This window comes from Galeopterus variegatus, unplaced genomic scaffold (genome assembly GCF_000696425.1).
Source record: "Galeopterus variegatus unplaced genomic scaffold, G_variegatus-3.0.2 Scaffold5725, whole genome shotgun sequence".
Classification (NCBI taxonomy): domain Eukaryota; kingdom Metazoa; phylum Chordata; class Mammalia; order Dermoptera; family Cynocephalidae; genus Galeopterus; species Galeopterus variegatus.
Window position 1 is genome coordinate 18,327 of NW_007731836.1, and position 26,252 is coordinate 44,578.

Here is a 26,252-nt window from a genome sequence, read left to right on the forward strand (position 1 = left end):
GTTCTATGCAAATGCAAAGAACCAAGGATAGCCAAAACAATTTTGAATAAGAAAAAAGTTGGGGTACATGACCCTGATTTCAAGACTTACTGAAATCATTTGACTTCAACACGTGAAAATATTGACATAAATACAAATACATAAATGTAACAAAAATAGAAAGTGCAGAAAGAAACGTATATAATGATCAAATGATATTCAATGAAGTTACAAAAGCAACTCAGTGAAGAAAAACTATTCTTACATCAATGTTCCTGCAGAAATTGAGTATCCATATTAAAAATAAGAACTTACAAAAATTAAATAAAAATATTATCATAAAAAACATATATATAATCATAGATATAAACAGAAAACCTAAACAGTAAAAGTTTCAGAAGGAAACATATTACATCTTTAAATTAGGAATACATTTCTTTTAATAACACCAAAAGAACAGTCAGTATAAAAACAAATGGACAAATACACTTCATCAAAATTAAGAACTTTTTTCTCTGGAAAACCAAATGAAAAAAAAAAAAGCTATCCAGTGCGCCACCAGGCCGGCCCACATATATATTTCTAATACAAGACTTTCACTGGGACTACATGAAGAAATATCAAAACTCAATAATAATATGACAAACCGTATTAAGATCTTCAATAACAGAAAAGGTCTTCTGTATGAAAATTCCAAGCCAATGTTTAAAATAAGTGGTACCTCTCAAAAATATGCATCTACCCCTCTTTTTGGAAATCCAGGACTATTTGATAACACAAGATTTACTTATAATCAAGTATTCATCTTCTCAAAAATTAGGAAGAAGAGCCCTTCTGGTGGCAGGAATTAGTGGCAAGTAAGGAAGGCTGGCTAAATCACAAAAACCCCTATCTACAAGGTCTATGTTCTCTCAAACCTTGCTTTCTACCTGTGCAGCAAATGGTGCAGAAAAATTATGGGAGTCGACAAAATCTTCCAATTACTTAAGCTGACAGACTGTGGCAACAGGAGAAGCAAAGGCCTGGAGGGCCTGGAAAATTCTATACACCCCCCAACTGTGAAACCACAGTAACAGACATTTCTGAATGCACCTTTAGATGGAACACATTCACTGTATGTAATTGGCTGCAATCTTCTCACTCTATCACACCTAGGTCTCTGGATCAAATATGGTTCTTACCAGGCCCCAGTAGGTCTTACAACCAGTGACACCTGCCTACCACATTCTGTCCTTCAGTGCACACACCTATATTAAAGGACCTAGGAAACACCCTCCCATGAACAGTGACAAAAAATATAGGACATTACTGGGAACGAAGAAACAATTCATACAGATCCCAGCACTTGAGTTTGTCATAAATGCCTCTTCTCAGGAAGACCTCTGGACCTACAAATAAATCTGGCATCCACATGACATGATAAGGACCACACAGCTCTGTGGTCTTTCCTAGGAGGCCTAAGGAAGCAATGAAAATTAAGACAAAAAGGACCAAGCATTATTTTCTGATGTCACACTGTGTCCCTGGGGCACATAAGGTTGGGGGTCCCACAAAAGCTGTTCACCCTCCAGACTGGCAGAACACAATTCTGTTCTAAACCCAACCCCACAGTGCACACAACCTCCAATATTAAAGGTGGCTAAACAATAAGGTGTTTATTAGTGCGTCAGCACTCAGTGAGACAGGCTGCTTCCTTTGGGTGATGTAGAGTAGGGAAAAGTCCACCATGACAATCACATGAAAAAAAAAATATCTGTGAAGAAGGTAATCCTTTAAAAGCCACCAGAAGAACCCAAATGGCTCTTCTTGGCCACATTTAAAACAGTCCAGCAGGATGGTAGACCCCCCCAACAAGCTCACATTATTCATGACTCTCTTCAGGGTTTGACGAGCACAAAGATTCCTTGAGCACACTGCAGTGACTGATGGACACCACGTGGATATATTAGATGGCAGTGCCTGTTGCAGTGCTGGGCAGATTAGAAAGTGCAAGTTAGCTCCAGAAAGCTTCCCAAGTACTTGGACCTCATAGTGAATATTCCAACTGTTGATCTTCAGATGAACAAGGTTCAACTTCTGTCTGATGAATCTCTCGAAAAATCTGCTCTCTGATGTGTTATGGTGAACAAGGTGATATCACATCCCATGAGTAGCTAGGGCCTTTCTCTTATATGAACTTTCTGGTGTCTGACTAGGGAATACCTTTTGTTGAAGGCCTTCCCACATTTGCTGCACTTGTAAGGCTTTTCTCCAGTGTGAATTCTCTGATGTTCAATAAGTTTGTTTTTGTAGATGAAAGACTTCCCACATGCAGTGCAGTTATAAGGCCTCTCTCCACTGTGAACTTTCTGGTGTTGAATGAGGCTGGTGCGGTGTCTAAAGCATTTCCCACATTCATTACACTCACAGGGCTTTTCCCCAGTGTGGATTCTCTGGTGCTCAAAAAGTCTTTTTTTGTGGCTGAAGGTTTTCCCACATTCACTGCACTCATAAGATTGTTCTCTACTGTGGATTCTTTGGTGCTGAAGAAGTTTATCCTGAAGGTAAAAACCTTTCCCACATTCATTGCATTCATAAGGTTTTTCTCTAGTGTGGATTCTATAGTGCTTAAGAAGTGTTTGCTTGGAGATGAAGGCTTTCCCACATTCACTGCACTCATATGCCCTTTCTCCAGTGTGAATTCTCTGGTGTCGAATGTAGTCAGAGGATCGAATAAAGGATTTCCCACATTTGATGCACACATAAGGCTTTTCTCCAGTGTGAATTCTTTGGTGCTCAAGAAGTCTTTTTTTATGGATGAAGGCTTTCCCACATTCATTGCACTCATAAGGCCTTTCTCCAGTGTGGATTCTCTGGTGATCAAGAAGTGACTGTTTATAGATAAAGGATTTCCCACATTCGCTGCACACATAAGCTCTTTCTCCAGTGTGAATTCTCTGGTGTCGAATGTGGTCGGAAGATTGAATAAAGGATTTACCACACTCAATACACACATAAGGCCTTTCTCCACTGTGAATTCTTTGCCGATGCCCAACAAATGTTTGTTTATGGCGGAATGACTTCCCACATATATTGCACACATAAGGTTTTTCTCCATTATGGGTTCTCTGGTGTTCAACAAGTGAGTACTTGGAGCTCAAGGATTTCCCACATTCAATGCAAACATAAGATCTTTCCCCAGTGTGGATCCTCTGCTGGTGCCCAACAAGTGTTTGTTTGTGGCGAAATGACTTCCCACATACGTTACACACATAAGACTTTTCTCCATTATGGGTTCTCTGCTTTTCAACAAGTGAGTATTTGGAGCTCAGGGATTTGCTATACTTACTACGCTCATAAGCTTTTTCTTTAGTGTGAGCTCTCTCATGCTCAATGACATGAATCCTCTCATCAAAAACTTGCTCACATTTGCTACATTTGTAATGCCTTTGCTGAGGGTGAAAGGTCTCCTTGCTCTTATGTGGATACCCTCTGTTGTGGGTGGTATGGTGCTGGAGAAGGCCCAGGCTGACCAGGAAACTCTTCTCAACACCTTCACATGTTAAAAAGTTGCCTGACACTGGGACTTTGCAACTCCTCACAAGCAGGGCTCTGTTCTCTTCCGTTCCGATGTGTTTCTCTTCATTGTGCTGCTTCTGGTTCAGGTTTGAACTGAATGAGAATTGTTTCCCACATGCCACACAAGTGTATGGTTTCTGCCCAGGAAGTATTTGCTGATGCTTGGCAAGGTACAAAATGTCCTTCAAGACCAGCATACACATCTCACAGGGATAAGCATTTGGAATGGACACACCTGGCTCTGAAATCCTGGCCTGTGACACTCCTTCTGTCGAACCAGTCTGCTCAGAAGGGGCCTCCTCAGCCTCTATTACAGACCAACAACCTGAAAGCACAAAAACGTGAGTAAAATGTGTATGTAGGCTTTGGTGGGAGGGAACAACCCCATTACAAATACCTATATGACACAGGCAGGAATGAATACATGAGTTTGTTTTCAGGACAAAGGATCTGGGATGGATCAGGTCAAGGAAGACGAGAGTGTGCATGTAGTATCAGACCTCTAAAAATCACAGTGTGGGGGAGGCCCCACAACCAGCAAGAAAACAAGGAGTAGGGTGCTGTGGGGAAAAGAGAAGCAGGGTATACAACTCACTCCTGTCAATGGTTTTAAGCAGAACCAAGTCTGCTGGGGACAGGTGAGATCTGTGTAGAATTGTGTCCCACCCCAGGAAAATGCAACTGGGACTGAGTAGCTGATGTTCAAGGATTCTTTAAATATACACGCACATCTCATGACACATTAAGTGTAGGCTAAAATCAGAAAACATTGTAGAGGGAGAGGAACTGGAGGGATATGGGGGACAGCCAGTGGTCAGAAGTCACAGAAGTGGGCAAAATGTCAAGCAGGTGGAGGGAAGACAGAGATAAGATATGGCCACAAGCCTTGGCACCAAAATAGTGGTGAGCACAAGACATTTGCCTGGCAAGATTTGAGCTTAGCCCCAAAATCATGCCCTCTGACTGCTCCTACTCACTATTAACCCCTCTTGCTATGGCTAGATGGAGAATTCTCCATTCTGTCAAGAACATGACCTCTAATGCATGCCCTGATTCAAGCTGGGAGACTACCTGGGACTTGGAAGGTAGAAATCCTAAGGGGAAGATAATTTGTCCCAACCCATGACAGACTACAGAATAGAAATTTATTACAAAAAGAACCTTGGAGAGGGTCTTGCTGTCATAGCCTACTGATCCCTGGAAATAGTGACCATGTAAATGCCTGTCATTCCTGACACAGACAGGTCCCAAGAAATATCTACTACAGGCAGGGGAAGAACCTGTGACACAGGTCTCCCACAGACCTTAACAGTCACCTTAGCAAGGAGACGCAAAGCTAAGTGGCATCAACTGGGCAGGCTAAAAGACTGTGAACCCAAACCCTTGACTAAAAGACTTCAGGTCAGCAGATATTGGGGCTGCAAAAAACCCAGGCCTGGCAAACACAGCACTTTTATCAGGAAACCAGGGAAGGAAGCTCATGATCCAGCTCTGGGAAAGACAAGGTGACCCCTGAAAAAAGGGGAAGAGCCAGAGCCCAGCAGAGGTCAACACTGTGGTTGTGAAGGACCTTACCCACTGAAGCCATAAGTGAAAAGTTCTCCAACATCACGTCATGATACAGGCACCTCTGAGCTTCATCAAGTAGTCCCCACTCCTCCTGGGAGAAGTACACAGCGATATCCTCAAAGGTGACATGGTCCTGTCATGATGGGGGCACGTGAGTCAAGAGCAGCCTCAATCCCCAGGACCCCCAGTAAATCACTCTGCTCTCCAGCTCCCCAACTCAGAGAAGATACAGGTCCTGGTGCCCCAGCTACCTGCTATTCTCCTCATGTCCCACTGATCATTCATGTCTCCAGACATCATCACCAGATGGGGAGAGTGGTGGTACCAAGTGAGCTCTGGGCCTGGCATGTAGAATCTCATCCTTGTTCCTGCCAATCAATTTCCCTGGAGCCTTAGATTATGCCACATACACCCGAGCTTGTGCTCACCCTCCTGGCTTAAACCCTGAGTACATCCATTCACTCTCCCTCCCCATTTGCACATCACTCTTGGGACCACAGCTTCGTCACATGTCTAGGCCATGGCCGCTACATCTGTAACATCACCGCTACTCCCTGGTCTGCACCACAGGCACCCCACTGACTTCCCCACATGCTCTGCGCTAAAGGGATCCAGGCAGTGCTTGCCAAATGCAACCAGGATCCAGCAATATCCCAAACCTCTGTTAGACCCAACCTATATGCAATCCCAGCACTGTTATGAAGACCTCCCCATCTGGCCTGGCTCTTTGTTCCAATTTCAGCCATCCAGACCTTGTGTGGAACTCAGAAGCCTAAGTCCTCTTCCTCATCAGAGCTACATGTGCTGTCCCCACCCACACTAGTCACATCTTTCCTCTTTCCATCTACACTCAAAGTCCAGCCCCCAGAAGCTACTGTCATAGAATGAATGACTCTCCCAGTCAATCTCATTTGCTCCTAAGCTCATCTGTTATACTGTCTGGAACTCAAGCTCCAAAAAGAGCTTTCAAAAAACACTGAGCCAGGGAAGAGGAGAAAAAACACCAGTCCCAACCTCAGTGTCATTTGCTCTCCATTATGGCTCTGCCTCTGAATTACTCTCTTATCTACTCCCCATTGAAAGCCTGTGCCACCAGCCAGACACCCTCCCAATACAGCCATAGTCACTCACTACTCCTCCTCATCCATCTTAATGATGACTACACCACCTCTATCCAAGTCCATGCAAGAGACCCCGTCACTGGAAAACACTTTTCCCACCCTTCCCTGCTGATGACATGGAGAGTCCCCCTCTTAAATCTGCCACAGTCCACATGCCAGCCACCCCCTGATGGATAGCTTTTACTGAATCCCTTCCCTGAATTGCAGATGTTTGTCTCTTGCTGCATACTTCACACCTACACTCAGAGGTCCCCACATGAGACTCCACATTGTGAAAACCTAACTCAGACTTCTGATTTCCTGTTTTACATGTAAGGAGTTTGGAAGTTGACACTCCATAACAGCAAGTAAACAGTTGAACAGACTGAAAAATGAACAGCTCTTCTAGGATTCTATAAGAGCGATTAGGACACAGGACAAACTGCTGCTCCCAAAATGGAGAGACAGGAATCAAAGCTTACAAGAACAGAAACTCACAAAAGAAAACTGCCACAGAAATTAGTGCCCGGTTAGGAAAACCTCAATTTTAATTCATGAATTGCTGGAAGCTCAGTGTGGACAATTCTGATAAGTAAAAACTCCAGAGGGACTCAGTGATAGAGGACCCCCACAATTTTGTGATATTTATTTCCAGGAACTCAACCAGGTTCTCAGAGTAAATACTGAAGAAAAATCCCCTTGTGCTTCCAGCAGAGGAAGGAGAAAATGAATGATTTTTAAAATACGACATAATACTGTTCTTCTAAAGAATGCCCGATCTTAGGACATGCTAGTTAAACAGAGCCTAACCTGCAGAGGTATTATTAGAGCCTAAATGACCCAAAGGAAAGGAAATACCTCCAGCTGCCACCTTCTCCCATGTACTGAAAGAAATAAACAAAACAAAAAAAAAGAAAAGGGAGAAAACTGAGAAACATTTTTGAATCTCACAGTCCACAGGCATAGGTTCATGAAAAACTGAGACCTAACAGCAGGACTCAGTTGTATGATACCCCTTGCCCTCATACCTCACCACCCCATTACTAATGGCCTATTGGCAGCAGTTTCTTTTGCCAGGCACATCATGTCCAGCCATCAAGAAAAATTATGACACACACCAAAAGACAAAAAACACAATGTAAAGAAAAAGAACAAGCATCAGGATGAGACATGACACAGATACTGGGATTATGAAACTGGTAATTAAAAGCTATAATTAAGATGCTAAGACCTCTAATGAATAAAGTACACGGCATATAAGAACAGATGCAATATAAGCAGAGAGATGGAAATCCTAATAAAAAACAAAAACAAAAACAAACGCTAGAGACCAAAAATACTGTAAAAGAAACAAAGAATGCTTCTGAAGGGTTTATCAGTAGACTGAACAAGACTGAAAAGGAATCTATGAGCTTGAAGATATACCAATAGAAACTTCCGAAATTGAAAAGCAGAGAGCACAAAGACCTAAAAAAAAAAAATCAAATGACTGTTGGACAACTACAAAAACATAACATACATGTACTAGGAATACCAAAAGCAAAAGAAAAGGAAAACAGAAGAAACATTTGAAACAATAATGACTGAAAATGTCCCCAAATTCATGTCGGACACCAAGCCACAGATCCAGGAAGCTCAGAGATCACCAAGTAGAATAACTCTCCCCCCAAAAAGTACGCCTAGATAAATTACATGGAAACTAAAGAATATTGAAGATAAAGAAACAAATCTCAGGGCCGGCCCGTGGCTCAGTCGGTAGAGTGTGGTGCTGATAACAACAAGGCCACAGGTTCGGATCCTATATAGGGATGGCTGGTTTGCTCACTGGCTGAGGGTGGGGTTGACAACACCAGACCAAGGGGTGAGATCCCCTTACTGGTCATCTTTAAAAAAAAAAAAAAAAAAGAAACAAATCTCAAAAAAGTTAGAAGAAAAAACAATTTACCTATAGAAAACAAAAGATAAGAATTATATCCAACTTCTCAGAAACCATGCAGGCATGAAGAAAGTGGAGTGAAACAGTGTTGAGAGAAAAAAAATCTCACCAACTTAGAATTGTTTACACTGTGAAATTATTCTTCAAAAGTGGAGAAATAAGGGCTTTCTGAGAAAAACAAAAATTGAGGGAATTTGTAACCAGTAGACCTGCTTTGCAAGACATGTTAGAACTTCTTTAGAAAGAAGGAAAATGACATAGGTCAAAAACTCGGACCTAAATGAAGCAAGGAGCACCAGAAAAAGTAAAATAAAAACTTTTATTCTTTTTTTTTTTTTTGTCCTTTTTGAGACCAGCCGCACCGTGCTCAGCCAGTGAGCACACCGGTCATCCCTATATAGGATCCGAACCCGTGGCGGGAGCGCTGCTGCGCTCCCAGCACCGCACTCTCCCGAGTGCGCCACGGGCTCGGCCCCCAAAATTTTATTCTTAATAAATGTAAAAGATGACCGGTAAGGGGATCTTAACCCTTGACTTGGTGTTGTCAGCACCACGCTCACCCAGTGAGCAAACCGGCCATCCCTATATGGGATCCAAACCCGTGGCCTTGGTGTTATCTGTACCACACTCTCCCGAGTGAGCCACAGGCCGGCCCTGAATTCAACAATGCCATTAATCAACTGGATATAATTGATATCTTTAGACTATTTTGTCCAACAGCAGAATGCACATTCTTCTCACATGGAACATTCACCAAGACGGACCACACCCTGGGCTTGGTTTGTAAATCTTTAAAACTTCCTATTTCCCTAAGGCCTCAACAATCCCACCAATAGGCTGTGAGCACCACACCCAGGTGACCAGCTGCTCTCTATCACAAGTTCCCCTTCTTGCCCTCCCATGACCATGACCTAATGACATTCAAACACACTAGGAAAATCCCCTCAGACCTTTTGCTTGTGTAGTCCATCCTGACCCCCAATAAAGGCATGTGCTCATGGGTCCTCATTCTCTTGGCTCCCTACCTGCTTGGTTGAACCCACTCTCCAGGAGCTCCTACCAATTGGTCCTTTGTGTGGCATGCTGTGTCTCCCTCTTCTGGGACCTATGAGTATAATTAATCCTTTAATTTTGTATGGCTTTCAGAGTGTAATTTCCATGGCAGGATTGGTATGATGACTAAAGACATCACAAAAAGAACTTACTCCCCCATTGACATCACAGAGCCATAAAACACACCTCCATACATTTAATAGAATAGAAATCATACAATGTCTACTCTCAAATCACAGTGGCATTAAACTAGAAAGCAGTAACAGAAAGATAGCTGGAAAATCCCAAAACACTTAGAGATTAAACAACACTTCTAAATAATCAAAGAAGAAATACTCAAAAGATATTTAGAAATATTTTGAACTAAATGAAAATGAAAACATATCAAAACATTGTGGGATGCAGTAAAAGCAGTGCTCAGAGGGAAATTTATAGTACTGAATGCATGTATTAGAAAACAGGCAAGATATAAACTGAATCATCTAAACTTGAAAAAGCTAGGGGAAATAAAAAGCAAGTTAAATCCAAAGAAGAAGAAAAGAAGTAAGTAGAACAGAGGTCAATGAGATTGAAAACAGGAAATCAACGAAAAAAAGCTGGTTCTTTGAAAAGATCAATAAAATCAATAAGCCTCTGTCTAGCCAAAGAGAGGACACAGACTGCTAATGTCAGAAATAAAAAAACCAGGCCAGCCCATGGCTCACTCAGGAGAGTGTGGTGCTGATAACACCAAGGCCACGGGTTCAGATCCCTATGTAGGGATTGGGCCAGTTAGCTCACTTGGGAGAGCGACAACACCAAGCCAACGGTTAAGGTCCCCTTACTGGTCATCTTTTAAAAAAAACCTTAATTGGGCCGGCCCGTGGCTCACTCAGGAGAGTGTGGTGCTGATAACACCAAGGCCACGGGTTCAGATCCCTATCTAGGGATGGCCAGTTAGCTCACTTGGGAGAGTGTGGTGCTGACAACACCAAGTCAAGGGTTAAGATCCTCTTACCAGTCATCTTTAAAAAAAAAAAAAGAAAAAACCTATGCACATTATAAGGAATAAAGGAATACTATCAACAACTCTATGCCAACAAATTTGATAACCTCAATAAAATGGACCAATTCCTTGAAAGACACAATCTGCCAAAACTTAGATGACATGAAACAGGAATTATCTCAATTCTGTACAATCTCTTTCAGAGGACAGAAACAGAGACAATACTTCCCAACTCATTCTATCTGACCAGCATATTCTCCTAATATCAAAACCAGGAAAACACATTACAACAAGGAAACTACAAACTCTCTCTCACAAATACATGACAAAAATCCTCAACAAAATATTAACAAGTAGAATCCAATAAAATATAAAAGGAATTATACACCACAACCAAGTGGGATTTACCCCAGGTATGCAAGGCTGGCTCAACATTTAAAAATTAATATAATCCATGACATCAATAGGCTGAAGAAGAAAAATCACATGATTCTATCAATTAATACAATATAAGCATTTGACAAAGCCCACGATTCATTCACAATGAAAACTCAGTAAACTAGGAGGGAACTTCCACAACTTGATAAAGACTATCTACAAAAAACCCTACAGATAACACACTTAATGGTGAGAAACTCAAAGCTATCCTACTAAGACCAGGTACAAGGCAATAATGTCCCCTCTCACCACTACTTTTCAACATCACACTGGAAGTCCTAGCTAATACAAGAAGCTAAGGGAAGAAAAGATATACGGATTGAGAAAGAAGTCTATGTAGAAAATCTGAAAGAACTGACCCAAAACTCCTGGAACTAATAAGCTATTATAGCAAGGTTGCAGAATAAAAGGTTAATGTACAAAAGTCAATTGCTTTCCTATACACAAGGAATGAAAAAGTGGATTTCAAATTAAAACACAATATCATTTACATTAGCAGCCCAAAAATGAAATACTTAGGTATAAATCTAACAAAATACATATAAGATCTGTATGAGGAAGAGTACCAAACTCTGCTAAAAAAAATCAAAAAGAACTAAATAGATGAAGAAATATTCCATGTTCCCAGATAGGAAGACTCAATATTGTCAAGATGTTAGTTCTTCCCAATTTGACCTATAGATACAATGCAATACCAATCAAAACCCCAGAGAGTTATTTTGTGGATATGGACAAACTGATTTTAAAGTTTACACGAAGAGGCAAAAGACCCAGAAAGGCCAACACAATGCTAAAGTAGAACAACAAAGTTGCAGGACTGACACTACCCAACTTTAAGACTTAGCATAAAGCTATACTAATAAAAATTAGTGAGGGATTAGTGAAAGAATGAATGAATAGATCAGTGGAACAGAATAAAAAGCCCATAAACAGACCCACATAAATGGAGTCAACTGATCTTTGAAAAAGGAGCAAACACCCCTGCAAAACTGTAGAACTCCTAGAAGATAACACAGGAGAAAATCTAGATGGTCTTGGATTTGACAATAACTTTTTACATACAACGTCAAAGGTACAATCCATGACAGAAATAATTGAAAAGCTAGACTGCATTAAAATTAAAAACTTCTGCCCTGTGAAAGACACTGTCAAGAGATTGTAAAGATAAGCCACAGACCAGGAGAAACTATCTGCAAAAGGCATATCTCATAAGACTGTTATCTAAAATACATACAGAATTCAAAAAAGAAAATAACCAACACAATTCAGAAACGGGCCAAATACATAAACAGACACCTCAACAAAGATATACAGATGAGAAATAAGCATATGAACAGATGGTCAATATCCTATGTAATCAGGGAGATGCAAATTAAAACAAGATACCTCTACACACTCATTAGAACAACCAAAACCCAGAATACTGACAACACCAAATGCTGATGAGGATGTGGAGCAACAGGAGCTCCACTCATTGCTGGTATAAATGCAAAATGGTACAGCCACTTTGGAATACAGTTTGCCAGTGTCTTACACAACTAAACATACCCTTACAATAAAATCCAGTAATGGTACTCCTTGGTATTTACCAAAAGGAGTTGAAAACTTACATCCACATAAAAACCTGGACTGGATGATTATAGCAGGTGCATTCACAACTGCAAAAACATGGAAGCAACCAAGATATTCTTCAGTAGGTAAATGGATAAATAAACTGTAGTACATCCAGACAATGGAAAATTATTCAGCACTAAAAAAAATGAGCTATCTATCAGCCATGAAAACACATGGAAGAAACTTAAATGTGTATTAGTAAGTGAAAGAAGCCAATCTGAAAAGGCCACAAAGTGTTTGATTCCATCTATGTGACGTTCTGGAAAAGGCAAAACTATGGAGAAATAAAAAGATCAGTGGTCATCAGGGATTGGAGGTAGAGGTGTGGGAAGGATAAAGAGGACAGAGGATTTTTAGGGCAATGGAAATACTGTCATACTATAATAATGGATATGTGTCATTACACATTTGTCCAACCCACACAACATACTGCACCAACAGTGAACCCTAAGGTAGCCTGTGGACTTTGGGTGATTATGATGTGTAAATATGGGTTCATCAACTGTAATCAATAAATGCATGACACTCTGGTGTGGGATGTTCCTAGTGGAGAAGGGGACACATGTGTGGGTGCAAGGGCATATGGGAAATCTCTGTACTTTCAATTTTACTGTGAACCTAATACTGCTATTAAAAAAAAAAAGTCTTTAAAAAAATTTTTAAACATAAAAAGAAAAACTCCACTCCTGATAGTACTTCTGTTAAATACTCCTACCACTCACTTTCTACCTCAAGAGATGGCACTTCCAGACTTTCATTTAAAGCCAAAAATCTTGAGGTCATCCCTGACTTCTCTCTCACAATGCCCAGTAGGAAATCGCCCCTATTTATAAAATGGATAGAGAAATTAACCTCCTTTCCCAACTTCAGAGCCACTGCTATGATCCAGCTACTATCAACACTCACCTGGAATATTCCAGTAGTCTCATGCTTGTGCCCACAATCTGTTCCCCACTCTGACAGATGAGTTTGTTTAAACCTGAGTCATACCACTTCCATCCTCTACTCCAAACCCTCCACAGCTCCCACCACACTCAGTAGAGGCCTTTCCTTCTCAATCTGCCACTCCAGGAATGACTCCTGTCCCTTCCTCTCAGTTCTCAGCTGACAAAATGGAGTTTTGCAGGTCACTAAACATGCAGTCATTCTCATGTCCAAGTTTTTGGACATGCTGGTTCCTTTGTCCAGAAAATCCTTCATCACCTCATTCTATTGGCTACAGAAATAGGAATACCCCTTATAACTTCCAACCTTGATTAAGGATCCTGATCCTGAAGTGACCCCAGGGGCCCAGGATTAAGGACAAAGAGTCTCAGGACACTACTGTCATCTGTGTATCAGGACCATGGGTATAAGGATCAGGGCCAGTGAGGACCTGGGACTTCTTCCACTTACCTGTGATGGTTCCACAAACTCTTCTGCTGCCATGGAAATCTGTGGGAAGAGAAAAGTTATGAGATAAATGTAATCATAATGGAGTTTACAAAGGCTGAGCTATTCCCTCCCAACCTTGTCCGGAGGCAGAGTGATCTTGGGCTAAAATATAACCCCAGACCTTCAGTACTTAGCACTAGCTCTTGCCAATTAATGCAGCACTGGTCAAAGACCTAACCTCCTGGGGAGGCAGAGTGATCTTGGGCTAAAATATAACCCCAGACCGTCAGTACTTAGCACTAGCTCTTGCCAATTAATGCAGCACTGGTCAAAGACCTAACCTCCTGGAAACTCACTGTCTTCACCTGTAAGGAAACACTCATGGTGGCTACCTCATAGTGCTGTTGTAAGCATCAAACGCATTAGTACATGTCCGATGTTAAGATGTAGCTATTACTGACCACAGGACTAATGTTTCTGTAAATATTTTTGAAAATCTGGGTGTTTCTTACCCAACATTAAGGATATATGTGAATGTGATTGGGGGTGGAAGGGGACTAGCCAGTATTGGGATGCAAACCCTTGACCTTGGTTTTATCAGCACCACATGCTAAACAAGTGAGCTAACTAGCCAGCCCTTGATTGTGATATTTTATGAAATAATTAGAGGTTTCTGTGATTTTCTTTCTGACAACAAAGATGTATTGTCTTGTCCAACACCAATTCTGACACTCTGATACCAACTAGGTGTCTTACAATTTAGTCATATTCTGACACTAACTACTTGGAATTAGCAACTGAATCCACAGGTTTAAGGGCTCAGTCATAAAAAAAACTGCCCTTACTTCGGATTCTAGTTGCAAGCCAATATCCAGGCTACCTGTAATCTGTCCAACTCAGCTACAAATTTGCAGGTTGTCATGACCACCCTCCTTAGATTTAATAGCTTGCTAGAACTATTCACGAAACTCAGAAAACACATTTACTGGTTTCTTATAAAGGATGTAAAATGTTATGGATGCATATGGCAAAGTACTGGGAAAAGAGGTGCAGCAGGGTGCTTCCATTCCTTCTCTGGAAATTTCACCTTCCCAGCACTTCCAAGTGTTCAAAACTTAGAAGCTTTCTGAATCACACTGTTCAAGACTTTACATAGCTTAATCTTCTAGTTCTCCTCCCATCCCTGGAGGCCTGAGGTGAGGCTGAAAGTTCAAATCCTATAATTACCTGGTCTGTCTTGTGACCAGGCCCACTCTGAGCCTATCAAAGACCTTACCCTATGTCTTCTCACCCTAAGCCATCTCATAAAACTCAGGTATTATGCAGATTTACTGCACCCAGGTCACAGGTTCAGATCCCCCTCTGGCCAACTGCCAAAAACAAATAATAAACAAAACTCAGGTATTATCACAAGGGGCACATAATGAATAACAAAAGAGACTCTTTTCACTGAGAAAATTAAAAGGGTTTTAGGAGCTCTTTACCAGGAACACATGGCAAAGACCAAATATATATATATTTTCAGAGCACAGAGGTACATTTTCATTTCAATCAATTACTAATTGCTTGCATAAACTTTATTTCTGAAGTCTACGCAGTTTAAACTTGTATTTTCCTGGGAGAGCAGAGGCACCTGCTCCACTAACCTAGCTGACCTTTCTCTTGCTCCCCAGGGAATGAACAGCCCGCTGGGTTTTCAGAATGGTGAATGGACACAGCCTCCCATGCGCAAATCCATCCTAAGGAGAGCTCCTTAGTCCTTACACACTCCCCTTTCCAAGAATCCCTGGAACTACAGGACCCTCCAATCTGCAGGCAGCCTTACAAGGCCTACCCACTTTTCCCCATCCTCCAGCCTCAGGGCCCATCTCAAAGTAAAACCTTAAGACTTTCCCTCTAAATTTGTGCCTCAGGCTTGGCCCAGGTCCCAGCCTGTAAACGCTTGCACATCACCAGCCAGTCCCTACCACTAAATTCCCTACTTAAGATCCCACATAACCATGTGACTACTGCACTCTGGGACATTTTAGAACCACCATTCCAAAATCCAACTTCTAATCTCTCCCTGAAACCTGCTCCCCCACCAGATTACATTCTCAACTCTTATCAGATATTCAGGTAAAAGAAAAACTTGGGATTGTCCCTTACTCCCTACTTTTGCTCACAGGCACAAATGGGCAGTAGAAAATCCTGCTGGCCTTATTTTTTAAATGATGTATCAAAATTCTTATTATTTATGTCCCTTCTCTCCCTAGTCTGGTTCGGAATCTACCATAATTCTCTTGGGAGTCTACTGAAGTAGCCTCCTCCCCGGTCGCCCTGCGTCCACCTTCATCAACCACTAACCCAGTCTGTTCTTCCCTGAGCGGCCTATGAAATGCTTTAAAAATCCTAACTCAGTTTGTGTTCTCCTGGTCACAGCTCTCCGTGACTCCCAAGACACTCTAGTTGAAGGGCTAGTTGCTCACGGTGCCACCGCAAGCTTCACTTCTCCTCACTCTGTTCCCTACATACGTGAGGAGGAACCCAGGTTTCCCGAATGCTCCCGACTCAAGCTTAACCCCCAGACTGCACGTGCGGGTCCCACTGTCTGCAACACTACTCTCTCCTCCTTCACCACAGTGCTGCGAACCCCACCTCCACCCAGGAGCAACTCACTGTCTGAAAACAGGGGCCCGAGCAGTGACGTGAACAGGCAATCCATAATCTGGGCTTTAGGATTTGGGCGAGGGTCCGGTGAACACAACATTCACCTGTGGCGGTTTTATTAACTTAGCCCCCGCCATAGGAGCCCGTGGACGAAGCCGGGCCCAGAGTAGCGCGTAATAAAGCCAGAGATACGGGCAAAGCGTCCAGAAGCAAATCACCCAGGCAACGCTCACACTGCACCTCAGATCCGCTCCACAGTGGTGGGGACAACGCCTTCTCTTTTGCACTTTGCAGCTCCAGTTACATGGGCCAGGCCCAGCGATTTGGAGAATCTAATCCAGCGAACGCAATCACAAGCAGCCAAAATGACTTCCAGGAAGAAGGTGCCGGAAGTCCCGCCCCATCGTATTGCAAACTCGTGGAAACGCCCCTCTTCTTGGCTTTCATTGGTCCAAAGTCGAGGGACGATCGGCGCACAGTGTTCTGGGTAATGTAGTTCCTGTCACGCCACAAGCTGCTGAGTGATGAGGGCTTCTTTCAAACCATCAAATGGCACTGTGGAGAGGAGAAAAAAAACAAAAAAAGAAAAAAATTAAAATAGAGTCAGCAAAGCCTATCACTTATAAATTTTTTTTAAACACGATTTGAGTCTCACTTATCAACGTAAAATACAAATAATACTTTCAAAGTGTTGAAAGTTGAGAATTGACACAATTCTTAATATTTGGTTACTTTTTATGTTTTCTTCGTAGAGACTACCGAGAAGAAAATCTTGGACAGGCAATTCTGAAATAAGAGAAACTAGGTGAATAAGATTTTGGAATAAAAATGAGAAATTAAGGGAACAAGATATCTTTGTATGTTTCACTATTGACCAAAACTAAAGAAATAAAAATTAGATAATAGAAAGTCGTTGTTGACAGTATTAATTATTAATTTGGCATGCCTGGGTAGTGTTGCAAGGTAAAAAGTCTGAGAGACTGTACTAAAACACTTATTTTGGGGGGAATAAGATAGAGTGCTTATAAAAACTATTTATTGGCATAATGGCATAGAATTTAAGTTAAAAAGTAGCTGAATAAACTTATAACGTGGTATATGCATACTTAGATTCTTGACTTATGGCTGTGATGATGTTACAAAACATTGGAAAATGACCACTTTAAAAAAAAATTGTTCTGGGTCAATAGATATCCAATTAGTAAAATTTTAATTTTCACCTCTGCTTTTAATAATGCAGAAAATTTAATTTCAAATGAGCAAAGCTTAAATGAGAAGAAAAAATTATACCTCTGTAAAACGTCATGGAGACAATGCATTTGTGACAGGATAGAGCAGGATTTTTCTGACCAAACACAGAAAGTATCACAACATGTACACCAACTTCAGCAAAGTAAAGGGCTCTATTATAAAAAAATAATATGAAAATTGAAATGACAAGCCATACACTTAAGATATTTAAGCCTTCTATAGTTATTAGAATTAGTATATGGGCAATAAATAAATTTAGTAAGTGTGAAGGTTAATTCTAGGTGTCAGCTTGGTTAGATGAAGGAATGCTGAGAAACCTGGTAAAGCTATCTTTTTTAGGTGTGTCTGTGAGAGTGTTTCCAGCAGAGACTAGTATGAGAGTCTGAGTGGCCTGGGTGGGAAAGACCCACCCTCAATGTGGGTGGGAACCATCCAATCTGCTGGGGGTTTGGAGAGAACAAAAGACAGAGGAAAAAGGTAAGTCTCTGTCTCTATGCACTGGAGCTGGAATACACTCTTCTCTCCTGCCCATGGACATCAGAGCTTGAGACTCTTCAGCTTTTGGGTTCCAGGACTTACACCAAGAACACTGTCAGCTTCCCTGGTTTTGAGGCCTTTGGACTTGGACTGAGTCACACAACCAGCATCCAGTTTATAGACGGCCTATCGTGGGATTTTTCTTCATAATCATGTGAGCTAATTCCCCTAATAAATCCCTCTCATATAATTATAACATATCCTATTGATTCTGTCTCTCTGGAGAACCCTGACTAATACAGTAAGTTCTACAATTTAAGGAGAGAGAGTTCAAATCAAAGACTACAAAACTCATATATAGCCACTTTAGATTAGAATTACAAAAGGTAAATGGCAATTTTAAAAAAATCATTTAAACTTTTGGCAATAAGAAAAATGCAAATTAAGACAAAACTTAAAAGGTTGGTGAAATTCAGTAAATCTGACATTTTCAAGTATCATTCACACTGAAGAAATTAGTGAATAGCATAAATTACCAGTGGGTGTATGTATAGACTGGTAAAAGTATTTTGGAGTATAGTTTGGCATTTTAACAATTTTGCCTAGCAGAACTGAATTGTTTCTCCCCCAAATTTATATGCTAAAACCCTACTCTTCAATATGACCATATTTGGTGAAAGAGACTTTAAGGAGGAAATAAAGGTTAAATAAGGCTAAAAGGGTGGGGCCCTAATTCAATATGACTGATGTCCTTATAAGAAAAAGGAGAGACACCAGGAATGCATCCACACAGAGGAAAGGCCATGTGACAACACAGCAAGAAAACAACTCTCTGGAGGCCAAGGAGAGTGGTCTCAGGAGAAACCAAATCTCTTGACTCCTTAATCTTAGATATCCTATCTCCAGAACTATGAGAAGATAAAATTCTGTTATTTAAGGCTCCCAGTCTCTGATATTTTGTTATGACAGCCCAAGCAACTAATACAGCATTATACAGTAAATTTAAACTTATGCAGCCTTGAGGAAAACAAATTCTTCTCATTGATATATACTCAAGGTAGATAAGAGTATATAAGCCAGAAAACATGGTAGATACCTCTATAGTAGCAGTGCTTATAACTACCAAATACATGGAAAACAACCAAACAAAAACCTTCAAAAGAAGAATATAGAAATGCATTTTACTCATACATTCATACCATAGAATACTATACAAAACTCAAAATAAAGAACTTTATACACATGCAGAAACAAAGGTAAAATCACAAGCATTATGCTGCCCAAATGAAGTAAGGCACATAATAATCTTTATTATACGGTTCCATTTGTCCAAGGTTTCCACACAGGCAAAACAATATATACTACATAGATACATGTCCATCACACAGATGTTAAAATTATCAAGAAAAGCAAGGAAATACTTACTTGATATGTCAGAAAGTTGCTTAATTTTGTGGTTTGGATAATTGAATTGGAAGAATGCACATAAAGTTCCTGGGGTGCTATGAATATTTCACTTATTCATCTGGGCAAGCATTGAACAGATGTTAACTTTAGAAATTGTTTTTGGCCACGTAAGTTTTGTGCTATTTTCTGTATGTATGTCATATTTCAAAAATATGGATGTTTAAAATTATCGTGAATAAGTATATTCAATATAGGTGCACCTTGGATTAAATCATCACCCTAAAATGAGGCAAAATTTCACCAAAATGAAAAAGGCAAGTGACTATCTCTCAGGCTGGGTAGCAGATGCTAATCCATACTGAGCAGTCCTCTTCCTTGGAGAGAAGCCCAGTCTTAGAATACAGGTTCGTAAATTACTGTCTCCTGAAATCCTCATTGTCATTGTAGATTTGGCAGTTCCACTTATTTATAATTGCTGTAAGGTTCTCTCTCAAGGGTGACATGGATCAAGTGTCAACAGAAAGCCCTTAGAAACCTAGGTAACATGAAGGGATCTACCTCCCACAAGGAATCACTCAGGGTGACCTGACTCTAGGGGTAAATAGATTGAAGGCCAAGCTTAAACTCAACCACCTATCTGGGAAGTGAGCAAAGAAGATCCCATGCTCAGGGCTGACTGTCAGATCAGGAGATGATGAAGCTCTACTGACTGGGTCCATGGTCTCTTGGGCAGATGCAGCACAGGAAAAGGGGTAAGTGACTCAGGACTCAGGAGAGGACAGTAGATCTGCCAGAACAGACTATATGGCCAGCAGCCCTGTGGCCTGTTCAGCTCCTGGGTGCTTGCCATGGCAGCAAACACCAGGTATACAAGTCAAGATTCTCCAGAAGATCCAGCTGATCAGGACTTTTGAGGGCTGGTGCTCTGAGAGGATGGGTCTCAGAGACTGACAACGAGCTCTGCCTTTGGGTACAGGTGGACTCATCCCCTGGTGCTACTTTAGAGTGTGAAATCACTGGACCCACATGGTCTGAACAGGCAAGGTTCTGGGATCCTACGCTCCCGGGGTCCTATGGGTCTTTGAGGCAAGAAACAAGTGTTTTGTGTACCCCGCACCCCCAATTTGCTGGCAAGATTGCACTGGATGTGGAGGGCTGAGCAGCTGATCCTCACCAAAGGCAGATAGACAGCTTGGTCTTAGCAGCTCTGCCTTCCAGAATCCTTGGCCTCCTGGTGTCCTGTCCATACAGTTTGTACATTTCTGGTGCCTGCAGCCCCTCCCATGAAATCTCTGCCTGTGCTAGTGATGCCTCTGACTTGACTGCCTGAGCTTCCCTGCCAGGCCCTCCTGTATCTTGGCTAGCCTATCCAACTTGCTGCCCTGGCCTCTGATCTGGGGCAAAAACAATTCAGGAGGAATGACAGTGCTTTCAATAAATGGTGCTGGAGCAATTGGACATCAACCTAAACCTCACATCTTATGCAAAAATTAACTCATATAGATCAAGTTCTTAAATGTAAAACACACGATTATAAAATTTTAAGGAAAAAAATAAAGAAGAGAACATCTTTGGGATCAAGGGTTATGTTAAAAAAAGAAGGATCTGAAATAAACAACCCAGCTTTACACCTCAAGAAACTAGGGAAAGAAGAACAAAATAAGCCCTAAGTTAGCAAAAGGAAGGGAATAATAAAAACTGGAGCAGAAACAAATGAAATAGAGAACAGAAAAAAATTGACAAAACTAGTGGGGGTTTTTTTCTGCACACAATTGATAAACTTTTAGCTAGACTAACCAAGAAAAAAGAAGATTCAGATAAAATCATAAATGAAAGAGAAGACATTACACCTGATGCTACAGAAATAAAAAGATCTAAGGATTATGAACTATACACCAACAAGTTAGATAGTGTAGAAGAAATAGATAAATTCCTAGAAACATGCAAGCTACCAACACTGAATCAAGAATAAATAGAGAGGTTGAAAAGAGAAATCAAGAAAGAAGAGACTGAAACTGTAATCAAAAACCTCCGAATAAAAGCCTAGGATCAAATGGTTTCATGCATGAATTCTACCAACCACTTCAAGAAGATTTAATACCAATTCTTCTCAAACTCTTCCAAAAATAGGAGAAAACACTTCCAAGCTCATTTTATGAGGTGAGCATCACCCTAATATCAAAGCCAAAGAGACCACAAGGAAGGGGGAAAAAAAGCAAAACTATAGGCCAATATGCCTGATGAATATGGATGCAAAAATCCCCAGCAAAATACAGCAAAATATTAGCCAGCCAAACTCAACAGCACATTGAAATGATCATGCACCATGAATAAGTGGGACTTATCTCTGGGAAGCAAGACTGGTTCAACATATGCAAATCAGTCAGTGTGATACACAACATTAACAGAATGAAGAATAAAAAGCACATGTACATCTCAGTATATGTAGAAAAAAGCATTTGACAAAATTCAACAGTGTCTCATGATAAAAATCTCAACAAATTAGGTATAGAAGGAACGTGACAAAATAAAGCCCAAATATTAAAAGCTCACAGCTAACATCATATTCAAAGGTGAAAAATAAAATCTTTTCTTCTAGGATCTGAAATGAGGCAAGGATGTCCACTCCCTCCACTTTTATTTAACATGGAAGTCCTAGCCAGAAAAATTAGGAAAGAAAAAGAAATAAAAGGCATTAAAATAGGAAAGGAAGAAGTAAAATTATCTGTTTGCAAAGGGCATGATTTTATATGTAGAAACCCTAAAGACTCCACATAAAAAGACTATTAGAACCAAAAAATGAACACAGTAAAGTTGCAGGATATAAAATCAACATTCAATATCAGTTGTGTTTCTATATACCAAAAGCAAACTATCAGAAAAGGAAATTTAGAAAACAATTCCATCTACAATAGCATCAAAAAGAATACTTAGGAATAAACTTAATCTAAAAAGTGAAAGACCTATACACTAAAAAACTATAAAACACAGATGAAAAAGAGTTAAAGCAGACACAAATAAATGGAAAGGCATCCCATGTCCATGGATTGGAAGAATTAATATTGTTAAAATGTCCATACTATTTAAAGTGATCTGTAGATTCAATGAAATTCCTATAAAAATCCCAAGGACATTTTTTACATAATTGGAAAAAACAATCCTAAAATTCATAAGACAGTACTTCAAAAAGTTCATGAAATGTTAGGATTAGCTTTTACTTCTATTTTCCCATGAACTTTTTGAACTATCCTCGTATGAGACCACAAAAAGGCCTCAAATACCAAAGTGATTCTGAGCAAGAATCAAGTGAGAGGCATCACACTGCCTGATTTCAAAATATATTATAAATCTGCAGTAATCAAAATAGTATGGTATTGGCATAAAAACAGACATAATGACCAATGGAATATAATAGAGAATGCATAAATAAACCCACATATATACGCTCAACTGATCCTTGACAATGGTGCCAAAAATGCAAATGGGGAAAAGATAGTCTCTTCAATAAATGGTTTTGGAAAAACTGGACATCCATATGCAAAAGAATAAAATCAGATCCTTACTTTACACCATACACAAAAATTAATTCAAAATGAATTAAAGCCTTCAACATAAGACCTGAAACAATAAAACTACTGGAAGAAAACACAGCAAAATTATTGGTCTTGGCAATAATTTCCTGGATATGACACCAAAAGCCCAGGCAACAAAAGCAAAAATAGACAACAGAACTACATCAAACTAAAACACTTCTGCACAGCAGAGGAAACAACAAAAATGGCAACCTACGTAATGGGAGAAAATATTTTCAAACCACATATATGATAAAGGTTTACTATCCAAAAATACATAAGGGACTCCTGCAATTCAATAACAAAAATGCACATAACCCAGTGAAAAAAATGGACAAAGGAACTGAATAGACATTACTCAAAATACATACAAATGGCCAACAGGTATATGAAAAGGTGCTCAACATCTCTAATCATTGGGGGTAGGAAAATCAAAACCACAGTGAGATATCACTTCCCACCTGAGGATGGTTATTCTCAAAAACCAAAACATAACAAGTGTTGGTGAGGATGTGGAAAAAAGGGAACCCTTGTACATTGTCGGTAAGAACATAAACTCGTGCAGCCACTATGGAAAACAGTATGGAGGTTCCTCAAAAAATTAGAAATAAGGGGCCAGCCGGTTAGCTCAGTTGGTCAGAGCACAGTGTCGTAACACCGAGGTCGAGGGTTCAGATCCCTATCCCTGCCAGCTGCCTCCCCCACAAAAAATTAAAAATTAAAAGTTGAATTATTATATAATCCGGCAATCCCACTTCTGATTATGTATTCTAAAGAACTGAAATCAAAATCTCAGAAATACTTTAACTTCCATGTCTTTGCAGCAATGTTTACAACAGCTAAGACATGGAAGCAATATAAATGTCTACTGATGGATGAATGAATAAGGAAAATGTCGTATATACATTCAACGGAATATTATTCAACTTCAGAAAAGGAAATTCTGCTGTTTGAAACAACCTAGATGAACGTAGAGACATTATAATAGGTGAAATAAACCAGATAGAGGACGACAAATACTACATGACACCACTTATGTGAGAAATCTGAAATACTCAAATTCAGAAGCAGAGCATAAAATGGTGACTTCCAGGGGCTGAGGCAGGGGAAACAGTGAGGTATTAGTAAAAGGGTACAAAGTTTCAGTTATGCAAGATAATTCCTAGATATATACTATTCAGCATAGCACCTGTTGTTACAGACAATACAACAACATTGTATTGTATACTCAAAAATTTGCTAAGAGGGTAGATCTTATTTTAGGTGTTCTTATCACACATACACAAAATAATAACAATAATAAAAAGAAGGTGGGAAGTAACTTTTGGAGGCGATAGATATGTTTTATGACATAGATTGTGGTAACAGTTTCATGTATATAAACTTATCTCCAAATTCATTCAGTTATATACATTAAATATGTAAAGATTTTTGTATGTCAATCATAACTAAAATAAAATAAAATGGTACAGCCACTCTAGGAAACACTTGGGTAGTTTGAACCAGAAATTTAATTACCATATAACCCATCAATCACACTCCAGTACATTTATTCCAAAGAATTCATAACCAGAAGATACGCACTACAGGAACTGTAAAAGAAAGCTCTTCAAGCAGAAAGTAACTTACACTAGATGGAAATACAGAAATGGTAAATATATGGGCAAATACTTTTTATTATTTAAATTATTAAAAGATTATCAATTTTAAAAATTAGAAATGATGTAGTATGAGATTTAAAACAGAGATAAAAGTAAAATGTATGTCAAGAATAGTACAAAGGCCTGAAGAGGAAAAGTGAAAGTATAATATTGTAAGAGTCTTATACATAAAATGGTATCACTTACAGGTAAATAATATTAACTGAAAGATATGTACCGTAAACCTCATGGTAATCACTAATGTAACATAACAGCATAACATAACATAGAGCTAATAAGCTAAAAAAAAAAAAAATGCAATCACTAAACACATTGAGTTAATCCAAAGAAGGCAAAGAAAGTAGAAAAATGGAACAAAGAATAGATAGCATAAACAGAAAATAAACAGCAAAATAGAAAATTTAAACCCAAACATGTAAGTCACTACATTAAAAATAATTGGTCTAACTGCTCCAATTAAGAAGCAGAAATTTTCAGCTTGCATAGAAAAGGACACAACTATAAGCTGCCTGTAAAAAACTCATTTTAAATATAAAGACTCAAATAGGTTAAAGATTAAAATATGGAAAATATATACCATATTAAAAGAAAGCTAGTGTAGTTTTATAAGTGTCAGACAAGGTAAATTTTAGGGTAACAAATATTACCAGAAATGAAGTGGGCTATTCCATAAGAATAAAGGGATCAACAAATTAAGAGGATGTAAACATATGAAATATTTATTCACCTTCAAACTATATGGAACAAAAGCTGATAGAATTACACAGAGAAATAGACAAATCCACTTTTACATTCAGATAATTCAAAAATCATCTCTAAATAATTCATAGATCAAGTAGACAAAAAAAGAGTACATAAATATAAGACTTTAACAACTGTATTAAATAACTTGACCTAACTATTTATATGACCTACCCAAGAGCAGCAAAATACACACTTTCAAATGTGCACAAAATATTTGCCAAAAAAACCCATAGTCTGATCCACAAAACAAATTTGAAGGGATTTAAGTTATAAAGTATGTACTCTACCACAAAGCAATAGAATTAGAAACAGATAACATAAAAATGTCTAGACAATCCCTAAATATTAGCAATGTAAATAACAAACTTCTAAATAGCACCTGGGTCAAAGATGAAACCAAAACAGAAATTATAATTTTTGAATTGACTGAAAATATATTAACATATCTACATTTGTGGGAGACAGGCAAGCAAATTGATAGCATTGAGAACAAACTGATAGCATTATTATACAACTATACAAATTGATAGCTATATTAGTTAAAAAAAAGGAGGTAAATCAAGGACCTCAGCTTCATGTTAAGAAACCATCCAATTAAGAGAAATAATCCCAAAGAAAGCAAATAAAAACAAAACAGAAGGGGGCCGGCCCGGTGGCGCACTGCTACAGTGCGCCGCTTGGGAGCGTGGCGGCACTCCAGCCGAGGGTTCGGATCCCACATACAGACCGGCCGCTCACTGGCTGAGCGAGGTGTGGGAGCAACACCGAGGGTTGTGATCCTGTTGCCGGTCCCAGTCCGGTACGGGCGCGACACTGAGGGTTGCGATCCGTTGCCGGTCACGAAAAAAGACAAAAAGGAAAAAAAAAAAAAATCCAGAAAATGAT

The 26,252-nt window shown here is 39.7% G+C and overlaps 1 protein-coding gene across 1 annotated transcript; it reads right to left on the minus strand.

Moving 5' to 3' along the window:
* Positions 1-1,611: 1,611 nt before the first annotated feature.
* On the minus strand, positions 1,612-16,531 carry LOC103605307 (zinc finger protein 549-like). The gene is made up of 4 exons (XM_008589884.1): positions 16,496-16,531; positions 13,628-13,666; positions 5,113-5,239; positions 1,612-3,862 (listed from the first exon to the last, which is right to left on the minus strand). The coding sequence occupies exons 2-4, from the start codon at positions 13,658-13,660 to the stop codon at positions 2,133-2,135; spliced, it is 1,890 nt and encodes a 629-aa protein (XP_008588106.1). The 5' UTR covers positions 13,661-13,666; positions 16,496-16,531; the 3' UTR covers positions 1,612-2,132.
* Positions 16,532-26,252: the final 9,721 nt, after the last annotated feature.

Bases quoted from the DNA above. Each gene is read 5' to 3' on its own strand.
- LOC103605307 (XM_008589884.1), bottom strand. From the start codon at position 13,660: ATGGCAGCAGAAGAGTTTGTGGAACCATCACAG. The intron at 5,240-13,627 runs GTAAGTGGAAGA...CCATCATGACAG, and splicing joins AGTTTGTGGAACCATCACAG to GACCATGTCACCTTTGAGGA. The intron at 3,863-5,112 runs GTAAGGTCCTTC...TTGTGCTTTCAG, and splicing joins TTCACTTATGGCTTCAGTGG to GTTGTTGGTCTGTAATAGAG.